The 12,970-nt window shown below is 53.7% G+C and overlaps 1 protein-coding gene across 1 annotated transcript; it reads left to right on the top strand.

Moving 5' to 3' along the window:
- Positions 1-8,662: 8,662 nt before the first annotated feature.
- SOST (sclerostin) lies at positions 8,663-12,029 on the top strand. The gene is made up of 2 exons (XM_030294706.1): positions 8,663-8,879; positions 11,608-12,029. The coding sequence occupies exons 1-2, from the start codon at positions 8,663-8,665 to the stop codon at positions 12,027-12,029; spliced, it is 639 nt and encodes a 212-aa protein (XP_030150566.1).
- The last annotated feature ends 941 nt before the right edge of the window (positions 12,030-12,970 follow it).

Here is a 12,970-nt window from a genome sequence, read left to right as displayed (position 1 = left end):
ATTGTATTTATGCAGTAGGTATTTATTTCGTTACTATTATTTTTTTTAATTTTTTTTTTCAACGTTTATTTATTTTTGGGACAGAGAGAGACAGAGCATGAACGGGGGAGGGGCAGAGAGAGAGGGAGACACAGAATCGGAAACAGGCTCCAGGCTCTGAGCCATCAGCCCAGAGCCTGACGCGGGGCTCGAACTCACGGACCGCAAGATCGTGACCTGGCTGAAGTCGGACGCTTAACCGACTGCGCCACCCAGGCGCCCCTATTTCGTTATTTTTAAATGTTTATTTATTTTGAGAGAGAGAGAGAGAGAGAGAGAGAGAACGAGCAGGGTGGAGGGGCAGAGAGAGAGAGGGAGAGAAAGAATCCCAAGCAGGTTCTGCACTGTCAGCAAAGAGCCCAAATCGCCTCGAGATCATGACCTGAGCTGAAATCAAGAGTTGGACACTCCAGGGCACCTGGTGGCTCAGTCAGTTAAGCGTCTGACTTTGGCTCAGGTCACGATCTCACGGTTCGTGGGTTTGAGCCCTGCGTGGGGCTCTGTGCTGACAGCTCAGAGCCTGGAGCCTGCTTCGGATTCTGCGTCTCCCTGTCTCTCTGCCCCCGCCCCCCCCCCCCTGCTTGCGCTCTTACTGTCTCTCTCAAAAATAAATAAACATAAAAAAAGAGTTGGACACTCAACTGACTGAGCCACCCAGGTGCCCTATGCAGTAGATATTTATTAAACATCTTCCCTGTACCAGAAATTTCCTGTGATAGGAATAATCTTTTTATTTATTTAATTTCTAAAAATTGCAGCTGTTGTGAGGGATAATTGACTGGAATATTCTTGACTAGAGTGGCCCATCCCAAATGAGGGAGGTAGATCTATGTTCCCAAGACAGTAGGAGACTGGGGGTGACAGTCTCAAGATGGCCTCACGTGAAGATGACTGGGTGGCATTTTTAGCGTTTGGGGGGGTCCTGCAAATGGGCAGTCCCCAAACCTGGCCCCGCCCTCAGACGCCTTGGACTCCACCATTAGCTTTTATCTCCCTTATGATAAACATTGGCTTTTTTTCTTTTTCTCCGAATAAAAACCTCAAGAGTTGGGTGCCTTTTCTCCATGACAGAAAAAAACCTTTTTCATCTCTCGTTCCCCGTAGCAGACGCAACCTAGACTAACTCGTTATTTGTCCAGTCTCTTTGGACAAATGTAATCTTTATATCTTTACATAGGATTTTAGGGCCAAACACTAATCTAGGAGACTGGAAAAGTGTTTCTTAAAATATAAGTTTAAAAACCTTTTCATTGAAAAGCTAATGCTATATATACATAGTATAAATTCAAGCAATACAAAAGGCTTATCACAAAAAGTAAGTCTCCTACCCCCAAACTTTTAATCCCTCCTCTCCGAGGAAGCCACTCTTAAGAAGTATATCCTGCTAGGAAAATCCCAGGCACATGTGTGTGTACGGAGAGATTCCATAGAAAATGTTCTGCACTTGGCTTTTTTTGCTTAACGGACGATTGTTTCTTACAGTAGCATTCATTTTACTGCTACATAGCATTCCATGTGTATGGTATACGGTGGTTTCTGTACTCTTATTTTATTTTATTTTATTAAAAAAAATTTTTTTTTAATGTTTATTTATTTTTGAGACAGAGACAGAGCATGAACGGGGGAGGGTCAGAGAGAGAGGGAGACACAGAATGCAAAACAGGCTCCAGGCTCTGAGCTGTCAACACAGAGCCCGATGCGGGGCTCAAACCCGCGGACTGCGAGATCATGACCTGAGCCGAAGTCGGACGCTTAACCGACTGAGCCACCCAGGCGCCCGAGATTACTTTTCTTTTCAAAAAAAGATTATTATTTTTTTTTAAATTTTTTTTAACATTTATTTATTTTTGAGACAGGGAGAGACAGCATGAACGGGGGAGGGTCAGAGAGAGAGAGGGAGACACAGAATCTGAAACAGGCTCCAGGCTCTGAGCTGTCGGCACAGAGCCTGATGCGGGGCTCGAACTCATGGACTGCGAGATCATGACCTGAGCCGAAGTCGGATGCTGAACCAACTGAATGAGTCACCCAGACACCCCTAAAAAAAGATTATTTTATGGGGGTGGCAGCCCAAGCCTAATTTTTAGAAAGGCAGTCTCTGAGTCATGGCCTTCTGAATTGATGACTCATTTATAAGAAGTTCAAATGCAAAGATTCGATTTTGGCAGTCTACACTAGAATGAGTTAACCTAGAGCAACACAATGAATGGGGGGGGGGTCTCCAGTTCATTAAAAGCAGATACATACCATGTATGATCAATGTGCTTTTATTATATTTTTAAATAATTGAAATGTACATATTTTTAAAACCTTAAGTGCTCTCTTCGGCAGCACATACACTAAAACGTTAAGACATCCCTATGGAAATGTGAGGTTTTGAGAGATCTGGTCTGCAAGCCCATGAGCTAAACGGCCTTCCAGCGGAACGTTCTCCATGCACTGGAGCACTGGGGCAGCCGCCCTGAGAGGCAGGAGGACAGAAAGAAGAGGAAGGGAAGAGTTGAAAAGAGAATGGAGAGCAGAGGACAGGTGCAGCTGGGCTTGGAAGAGGGACATCGGTCTCCAAACACATGGAGTGACAGAACCTCTCTTTGGCCAGAGTTTACTCATTTTCTCCTGAACTCTTTTTTTTTTTTTTAACTTTTAAAAATGTTTATTTTTGAGAGAGAGAGAGAGAGATGAGTGTGAACAGGGAGGGGCAAAAAGAGAGGGAGACACAGAATCCGAGACAGGCTCCAGGCTCTGAACTAGCAGCACAGAGCCCGGCGCGGGGCTCGAACCCACGAACCGCGAGATCATGACCTGAGCGGAAAGTCAGACGCTCGACTGACCAAGCCATCCAGGCGAGCATGAGTCGGGTGGGAGAGGCAGGCAGAGAGGGAAGGAGAGAGAGAAAATCCCAAGCAGCCTCTGCACTGTCAGCACAGAGCCTGATGCAGGGCTTGAGCTTCTGAACCGTGAGATCATGACCTGAGCCGAAATCAGGAGTCCGACGCTTAACTGACTGAGCCAGCCTGGTACCCCTGACTTTACCATTTTTAACAAGTGTCACGAATACTTGTTTCTTTAGGGTTTTCAGACAGGGGCCCTCCACGCAGAGGGTGGTAGTTTGGATGGCCGTTGGGGAGGTTCTGGAATTGGTTGTCCTGGTTTCCAGAAAGAACACGGTGGTTCCATCCTGTAAGGGCTGGGGGAACCATTGGCCCATTCTAAGCATGGAGTAGGGGGTGGGGGTAAGTGACAATGGTCTTTGGGACCCCTCTCCTCTTTGTCCCTCAGAAGCTGCTGACTGAACAAGTCAAAGGGTTCCACTTTCCACCTGTGCCGAGACCCTGTGCTCTCCAGGAAACAATCTCTCAGCTGTGAATAAAGACAGGCTGGTGTGGACGTCCCTCAATGCAGGCAGCTGCCTATAAACAGATTGCCCTCCGAATCCAGAGACCCCATGTTACCCCGACCTGTGGGAGCAAAGTCTGTGTAAAAATGCAGCCGACAAGAAGTCTCAGGTCCCATGAATTATAGACAGGTGGCTTGAGTACCAAGTAAAGAGTTAGATGCCTTTGGAGCGGCCTTTCAGATCAAAGATCCTGTAATCCTGAGGATTCAAAGGAGCATAGCTTACTTTCCAAACTTGGCTTGTCCTTCAGAGCGTGGTCCAAACGCCTCGTCTTCCTGTGAGGATCCCTGATCCATCCCACGTGGGAGAGACTCTTCTCCCCTCTGAAAGCTCATAACACTTTGTCCCTTTAAAGAGAAAAATAAAGCATCTGCACCTTTCCTCAGTGGCGCTAACCGCTTTCTTTGCGGAAGAACTCTTTTCTTCCCCGGTACAGGAGCTCCTGGAGGGGGGCACAAATCAGTCCACACCTCCTAGCAGGAGGTGAGGTCTTGCTTCGTTAAATGTTTGGCAAGTGGGCATATGAACAGGCAGCTCGGTGGAAATGAAAACCAGCAAATCATCACATAGGAAAACAGCCTTGCGGAGCGCCTGGGTGGCTCAGTCGGTTGAGCGTCCGGCTTCGGCTCGGGTCACGATCTCGCGGTCCGTGAGTTCGAGCCCCTCGTCGGGCTCTGTGCTGACAGCTCAGAGCCTGGAGCCTGCTTCAGATTCTGTGTCCCCCCTCTCTCTCTGCCCCTCCCCCACTCGTGCTCTGTCTCTCTCTGTCTCAGAAATAAACACTAAAAAAAAAATTGAAAAAGAAAAACAGCCTTGCTAGAAATTTAGTTACAACGAGTAAATTACTAAATGCAATTAAAAATTGTTTAGCCCAAACCCAGTGTTGGCCACCTTGTGGAGACACATGCTGTTATGCGCTGAAATGTGCCCCCTCTAAACTTCATATCGTGAATCCTAACCCCTGGTGCATCAGAACGTGACCTTTATTTGGGAGCAGGTTTGTTGCAGATGTAATTAGAGAAGATGAGGTCATTAGGGTGGACCCTAATTTAATATGACTCATGTCCTTATAAAAAAGGGGAAATTAGGGGGCGCCTGGGTGGCTCAGTTGGTTGAGCGTCCGACTTCGGCTCAGGTCACAATCTCGCGGTCCGTGAGTTCGAGCCCCGCGTCAGGCTCTGGGCTGATGGCTCGGAGCCTGGAGCCTGCTTCCGATTCTGTGTCTCCCTCTCTCTCTGCCCCTCCCCCGTTCATGCTCTGTCTCTCTCTGTCTCAAAAATAAATAAATGTTAAAAAAAAATTAAAAAAAAAAAGGGGGAAATTAGGACACAGACAAGCACACACGGGGAACGCCATGTGAAGGTGACAGCAGAGATCGGGGTGAAGCTTCTAGAAGTCAAGGAACAAGGAACACCAAAGATTGCCAGGAGAGGCTCCAGAAGCTAGAGCAAAGGCATGCAGCAGACTCTCCCGTCACAGCCATCACAAGAAACCAACCCTTCCAACACTGGTCTCACAGTTTCAGTCTCCAGAACTGTGAGACAATGCATTTCTTTTTTTCTTTCGTTTTTTAATTTTGAGAAAGAGAAAGAGGGCGCGTGTGCACACGCGTGAGCAGGGGAGGAGCAGAGAGAGGGAGAGAGAATCCCAAGCAGGCTCTGCAGGGTCAGCACAGAGCCTGACTCGGGGCTCAATCCTACCAACCGCGAGATCATGACCTGAGCCGAAATCAAGAGCTTAGCCGACTGAGCCACCCAGGCGCCCGGAGACAATGCATTTGTGTTGTTCGTACCACCCACTTCGTGGTACTTTGTTTCAGCAGCCCTGGCTGACCTACGCACAGGCCTACTGGTATGTCACTCATGGGAGCGGGGACCTGGCTGAGTTTTCTGGAGAACAACCCTGCAATACACAGCCAACTGTTCACCCTCTCAGACCCAGCGTTCGCTTCTGGAAATAACCCCAAAGTTTTGTTTGTTTGTCTGTTCAATTACTGTGTGGACTATATTGATACAAGCATGCAACAACCAGGATGAATCGCCAGGGAATTGTGTGGAGCGCAAAAAGCCAATCCTAAAAGGCTAGATACTGTTTGGTTCCATTTAGGTAACACTTCTGAAATGACAATATCATAGAAATGGAGAACAGGTTAGTGGTGCCATGGGTTAGGGGTGAAGAGGGAGGGCGTGGGAAGAAGGTAGGTGTGATTATAAAAAGGCAGTGAGAGGGATCTTTGTGATCAGAGTGATTCATTATCTTAGCTGTGATGGATACTTGAACTTACACGTGTGATAAATTTACACGGACCGAAACACACACACGTGTGCATGCACACAAGAAGGCAAGTAAAATGGGAAATCTGAACTAAATTGGTGGATTGTATCAATGCCGGTATCCTGGTTATGATATTGTACTATAGCTTTGCGAGATGTTGCCATAGAGAGAAACTGGCTGAAGGGTACATGGAATTTTCTCCGTATTATTCCTTATAAGTACATGTGAATTTACAATGATCTCAAAAAGTTTAACTCAGAAAATTGCTTTGGGCAAGGAAATTCATAGCATCCCTACTGAGGATAGGGGAGCATTAGCCTAAAGTATCCACAACAGAAGTGAGCTAAAACCCTAGGGGTAGGGGCGCCTGGGTGGCGCAGTCGGTTAAGCGTCCGACTTCAGCCAGGTCACGATCTCGCGGTCCGTGAGTTCGAGCCCCGCGTCGGGCTCTGGGCTGATGGCTCAGAGCCTGGAGCCTGTTTCCGATTCTGTGTGTCCCTCTCTCTCTGCCCCTCCCCCGTTCATGCTCTGTCTCTCTCTGTCCCAAAAATGAATAAACGTTGAAAAAAAAAAAAACAACAAAAAACCCTAGGGGTTTAATTCTGAAGAAAGACAGACTCCTGAACTGAGTACATATAAAGCTGGATAAGCAGGAAGTGAAGGAGATGAGCCTCATAGCATCGATGGCCTCTGTGAGCCGTTCCGTGGAGAGCACGGCTATACCTTGGCAGAGAAGAATTCGAAAGGATGGACACACTTCATCGGTTCAAATCCACTGGATTCTTCTCTCGTTTCTTTTCACCTCACTTCGGTTTCAAATAAAACCCTGAAGCCAAACGAAATCCTTCGCCATCCTCGGGCCGCTGGCTCCCCCTTCGGTCTCCAGCAGGTGGCAGCAGTGTCCCAAGGATGGGCCCCCACGGGCTCCGGTTCAGGCGGATGGGTCTGTGGCTCCGGACAGCAGGTGGGGCTCCCGCGCAGACAGCGCCAAGTTTCAGGAATCCGGGCATCGGAACTGCCCTCTCCCAAATCCAGGGCAAGGAGGCGGCTGTCCGGCCACGATAGGGTTAATGGTCTACATTCCAGAGCAAGGGAAAAGGAGGCTGGAGGGTCACAGACAGGGGGAGGGGGCGCAGAGGGCCGGCTTCTCACAACACCCACCGGCTCTGTTGGGAGAGATAGATCACCTCCAACAATGGCCACAGCTGTTTTCGTCTGCCCCGAAGGAAACTGACTTAGGAAGCAGGTATCAGAGAGGGCCCTTCCTGCAGGGGCTTCTGTCTGGCTTGTAAAACTGTCAGGGCAGCTGCATTCATGTGTCGAGTGATGGATGGTGGAAAGGAGGGACAGACGGCTTCAGATGGACACAGCGGCTTGCAAGTCAAGGCAGGTGGCAAAGGCCTCGCGGAGGCTCTGCAGGTGGGGCATACTGATTCATTGCCCAGTGAAAATACCAAGGGGACGCGGGCCACAGCCCTCTTCCCAGCCTCCTGGAACAATCCATCTGCAGTGAAAGCTTCCGCTGGCTCTCCTTTCTTTTCCTGCACCTCAGGTGTGAACCTTCCTCCCCAGTGCCTCTACCCCTCCCAGGCCCCTGGTTCTGCTCCAGGGCTAAGGTAGCAATTCCTTTTGATTTCTTTGTGGCTAGCTGGACCTGGGATGGCTTCATGGAATGCACCCCATAGCATGGACCAATAAGGTTTTCCATATAGGACTCAAAGCTGTTTTTGAAAAATATTTGGGGCGCCTGGGTGGCGCAGTCGGCTAAGCGTCCGACTTCAGCCAGGTCACGATCTCGCGGTCCGTGAGTTCGAGCCCCGCGTCGGGCTCTGGGCTGATGGCTCGGAGCCTGGAGCCTGTTTCCGAGTCTGTGTCTCCCTCTCTCTCTGCCCCTCCCCCGTTCATGCTCTGTCTCTCTCTGTCCCAAAAATAAATAAACGTTGAAAAAAAAAATAAGAAAAATATAATCGTCTGAGAAACCAACCAACCAACCAACCAAAAAGATGATGCAGAAGAAAAAAAGGATGTCAGCACTGAAAATGCCGGCCTTGGTCTTTGCTACGAAAAGGGACTTTTGTGCTCTCCGTTCCTACCCACAGCCTGGCCAGGGAAATGACTGCCTTGGGCACATCAGTCCGCAAGCAGCAGTGAGTGTCTTGGCCAAGAAGTGCCTGTCACCACGCGCAGAATCCCCACGGTTTCCTCCTCGCGCTCCATCACCACTGTCCGTTGACTTACTCATCCTGGCCTTGGAACCAGAATCCCCGCCCCCTCGCCCAAGCAGATACTCTCCCCGCGGCCCTCCAGTTTTCTCTCTTGCCTTCCAGAGGGTGCCAACGGGGGCTTTCTTGATCAGCGTAATCGATGCTCAGCCTCATGGAACCGGGACCAATGGGTTTCTTAAAAAGTATCCTTCTGCCCCTGCCTGGGTCTGTGGGGGGCCAAAGATATACCCCTCGGGCCACTTGTCAGTGGGGTAACAAACGAACTTGGCCTGAGAAAGGCACTTGGCTGGGCTTAGCCCTGTGGAGGGCTCCGGGCTGTAGTTTTCTTTGTGAAGCCGGCCCAAAGCTTGTTTTGAGAAAGCCCGAGGGGCCCAAGGAGGTAAAGATTGTGAGCTGGAGCTCATCTTGATATCCGAAAACCACAACCGTCTGCACGTGGGAGGTGCTGGAGGGCAGGCTCGCCTCACACGCCCCCCTCTCTCTAGGTCACCTGGGAGCACCGGCTCCCAGGGAGTTTGCTGTGCCTGAGAAGTCTTTGGGGAGGGCTTGCTCTGAGCACACCCGTTCCCTCCCCCTGGGCTGAGAGAAACGTGGGACCAGCCCTGCCCCAGCCTGTCCTCATTGGTTGGCACGAGGCAGAGGGGGCTTTAAAAAGGCAAACGTGTCCCAGGCTGGGGACCGGAGCCTGTGCTACTGGAAGGCTGGGTGCCCTCCTCTGGCTGGCGCCATGCAGCTCTCTCTCGCCCTGTGTCTTGTCTGCCTGCTGGTGCACGCAGCCTTCCGTGTGGTGGAGGGCCAGGGCTGGCAGGCCTTCAAGAACGATGCCACGGAGATCATCCCTGAGCTGGGCGAGTACCCTGAGCCTCCACCAGAGCTGGAGAACAAGACCATGAACCGAGCGGAGAACGGAGGGAGACCCCCTCACCATCCCTTTGAGACCAAAGGTATGGGGTAGAGGAGGGCATGTGTAGCACAAGGGGCCTGGGAGGGTTCTCTCTGGGAGGTTTTGAAGACTGGGGTAGACAGTCCCCCGCTGCCGGCGCTCCAGGAGGGACAGTCTTGCCTGGAGGCAGGGGAGGACGGCATGCCCAAGGTAGCCTTGGCATTGAGGTGCAGGGGCCCGGGGCTGGCAGGGGGCTGGCCGCGGGAGCCTGGGGCAGGAAGGAGGCTGAGGTGGCGAGAGCCCAACTCTGGGACAGGCTCAGAGCCTCAGAACGGAGACAGTTTCAAAGAATCCCCTCCGGAGATCACAGGAGATAGGTCCCCCAGCTGGCACCTCGGGAGAGGGGACAAGGCAAGGGAGCCTCACAGCTGTGAGCACCTGCCGGAGGCAGATCCTTTACACAGGCCATACCTGAACCTTACCCCGGGGATCCACAGCGCGGGAGCCCCGTGAGGTGACCTCTCGGCTGGCAAGTAAAGAAATGAGATCTCCAGACGCTAAGTAACTTGGTAGTGAGAAGAGCTCGGGTTTGACCCCAGTTTGATCCCATTCCAAGACAGCCCTGGAGGGGGATCGTGGGTGGGGGGGTGGGGAACTGAGAGCCAGAGAAAACCCCACACAGAGCCGTGAGAAAGGGACATTCCCCCTGCCCCCGGTCTGCCCAGCCAGCTGGCACTTGAAGGAATGCAAGCTGCAGGGACAGTCTTAGCCCCGGACCTGGGCGGCAGCTGGGGCCGGGCCCTGGAGGGGAGGTGGCATCCTCTGTGCAGGGAGTGGACACAGGTGCCCCCATCTTCTGCCCCCAGACCAGGCTTTGCCTCGTTCCTAGGGAGGGAGCCTGACCCCAGTGACAAGGCAACAGCCCCATTGGAAGGCACATCTGGGTTCCTGGTCAGGTCTGCGCAGAGAAGCCCGGGGAGGGCGGGGGTGACAGCTGGCTCTGCAGCTGGCAGGAACGGCTGGGGGCGGGGGCCGGAATGACACTTCAGAGGGAGGGCCTCACTGCCCTCCGGTCATTGGGCGGGCTGGTGAGGAATCCACTGCCCAGGCCCCTCTCGACCCATCCCTCCTTGCCCCACAATTGTGAAGGCTGGGGAACCCCACAGGAGGCCTGGGGCCCCAAGTCTTCACAAGAGGAGGGCGGCAGCACATCACCCCCTTCCCCCCCCCCCCACCTGCCGAGCAAGGTCGATTAAGCTCAAGTGACTGCTTCATGCTGCTGTTTGGGTCCCGAGTACAAACCATCCACTTCCCCGGGCTCCTATAAGAGGCCACAGGCCCCGAGGAGGCTGTGAGCTCAAAACAAAGTCACCCTCTGCAGAGGAAGTGCCTGACCCAGGGGCACTATTCTTGGAAAGTCCAAAACACCTCCTTCCCTGGGCAAACAGGCCACCCCCACACGCTACCCCTGCAGCCCGGGAACAGTGGTGAGGATGCCAAACCAGTGCAGAAACCAGGTCAGCCACGGGAGGAAGGCGGACCCCACATCTCGCCTGCCATGCTTGTTCTGCAGGGCCTGGGGAGTGGAGCCTTCTCTGCTTTTCTCTGGTTTTGGTCGTGGGCTATTTTTCATCCCTTGTGTCACAAGGGAACTGTCCCCATGAGACCCTCGGGTGGTGGACAGGCTGCCATCTGTCTAAGCCCACAGTAGGAGAGTTGATCAAGGTGCCTTCAGGGCACGAAGCCAGGCCACAGAGCCCAGTCCCCCCTCCACCCCCCCCAACCCAGGAACAAGCCTGTGTCACCCTCGGAGATCCATCTAAATGGCACAAAACAAGAGATGTCCCCGGCAGAGTGCTTGGTACACAGCAGGTGCTTAATAAATGTTTGTGGCAGGCGAACCTGTAGGTTTTCAGTCAGAGCTCTGTCCCCTGGGGCAGGAAGTAAGTGCAGTAAAAGGCAGCCCTTTGCCCCCACCCCCAGCCCAGCCTCCCACCTGGGCGCTCAGGCACATAGCTTCTGCCTCTGTGGGACCCCAGAGGTGCTGGGGCCCCAGGGAACTGGGGTGAGGAGACCCAACTCTGCCTTTTGGGCAAGTGTTATTCCCTCTCGAGGCCTCTGTGTCCTCAGTGATGATGAGAGGGTTGGACAAGCTGCCTTTGGCTCTCTTCGCGTCTAATGACTTCTCCTCCCCACCTCCCCTTCCATCCCTGTCCTTGGCAGTTGCCCTGATTTATTACCTCCAATTAACCCCTACTCCTTTCTCTATCTCCTCACCATCCCTCCCAAGTGGCTGGAAAAAGAATTTAGGAGAAGCCAAGACCATGTAAAGGGTGTGGCTAATACCTACTCTGCCTCGACCAGGCCCTCTGTGGCACAGATGTGACTTCCATCTGGAGAAAAGGGCCCCCTTGGAGAAGAAGAAGAATAACACACAGCCACGGCCAACACTTCCAGCTCTTACTGTGTGCTCACAGTGTCCCCTGCATTATATACGTAACTAACTCCTTAGGACAACCTGTTTTTCTGATAAGGAGCACAGAGAGGCTAAGTGACTTGCCCAAGATCACACAGTGATGGGGCTGGTATTCGAACGGCAACAGACGCTTGGCTCCAAAGTTTTAGGGGGAAAGGGTGAGCCAGCGTTCTTTCCACCAGCCGCCACCCCCTCCCTCCCAGTAATGCCCATCTGGAGAGCCCGCAGGTTTGGAAAAGACCTGGGCTGGGGGCTGGGGGGGTTGGTGGCGCGGAGGGAGCCGGGCTGGCCTCACAAGCCGTCTCTCCCGCAGACGTGTCCGAGTACAGCTGCCGCGAGCTGCACTTCACCCGCTACGTGACGGACGGGCCCTGCCGCAGCGCCAAGCCGGTCACCGAGCTGGTGTGCTCCGGCCAGTGCGGCCCGGCGCGCCTGCTGCCCAACGCCATCGGCCGCGGCAAGTGGTGGCGCCCGAGCGGACCCGACTTCCGCTGCATCCCCGACCGCTACCGCGCGCAGCGGGTGCAGCTGCTGTGCCCCGGTGACGCGGCGCCGCGCGCGCGCAAAGTGCGCCTGGTGGCCTCGTGCAAGTGCAAGCGCCTCACCCGCTTCCACAATCAGTCCGAGCTCAAGGACTTCGGGCCCGAGGCCGCGCGGCCGCAGAAGGGCCGAAAGCCGCGCCCCCGCGCCCGGGGCGCCAAAGCCAACCAGGCCGAGCTGGAGAACGCCTATTAGGGGCCGCCCGCCGCGCCGCGCCTCCCCCCACAACCCGCGCCCCGGCCCAGGCGCCCGGGTTTCTGCCCTCGGCGCGCGGTTTGATTGTTTGTATCTCATTGTAAATGCCTGCAACCCAGGGCAGGGGGCTGAGACCTTCTGGGCTTCGGCAGGAGGTAGCCAGGCCCTGCGGATCCCGGGCGCCAGCAGAGCCCCCACTCCCTCGTCTCCGAGGGGGTCCCGCAGGGCAGGGGAGGGCGCTGAGAGTCACAGACACTGAGCCACGCAGCCCCGCCTACAGGGGCCGCCCACCTTTGCTGGTCCCACTTCCGAGGAGGCAGAAAAGCAAGCATTTCACCGCCCAGGGGTTCTAAGGGAGCAGTGGGGGAGGAGGAAAGTCCCGGGACTGGTTAAGAAAGTGCGATAAGATTCCCTCTCCACTTCTCTGCCCCTCAAAAAGCCTTTAGTGCCTTGTTGTGCCAAGAACACAGGACCGGGGTCCATAGGTATGGTTTCTAGTCCGGACTCTGCCGCTAACGTGCTGGATGACCTTGGACCACACTCTTCTCTTTCTTGTCCTCAATTTCCTATTTGGAAAATGGAGGTGGGGGTGGGATTTGTATCTCGAGGAGTCTACGGCCACCTGATTCCAAGGCCTTGCGTGTCTTTTGAATGGGCAAAGGAGAGAGAGAGAGGTTGGGTTGAAATGCTGCCATGGTCACGTCCAGAATTCAGAGTTGTGATGCCCGGATCTGACAGCCAAAGATGAAAAACAAGTGTGGCCGTGGGGGTGGGGTGCGGGGTTGGCGTCTTTTTTAGGGCTGACAAACTCCTGGAAGAAGCTGTGTTCTCTCCCGGCCTGGCCCTCCCCGGATGTTTGCCTGTCTTCACCCCTCCATCCCAAAGGATGCAGAAACAATGCCATTGATTGGGGTCGAGAAGGAGAAGGTCCCGGGACACTG

Source organism: Lynx canadensis, chromosome E1 (genome assembly GCF_007474595.2).
Source record: "Lynx canadensis isolate LIC74 chromosome E1, mLynCan4.pri.v2, whole genome shotgun sequence".
In the NCBI taxonomy this organism is placed as follows: Eukaryota; Metazoa; Chordata; class Mammalia; order Carnivora; family Felidae; genus Lynx; species Lynx canadensis.
The sequence above is the reverse complement of the archived record's forward strand: the minus strand, read 5'-3'. Positions and strand labels throughout refer to the sequence as shown.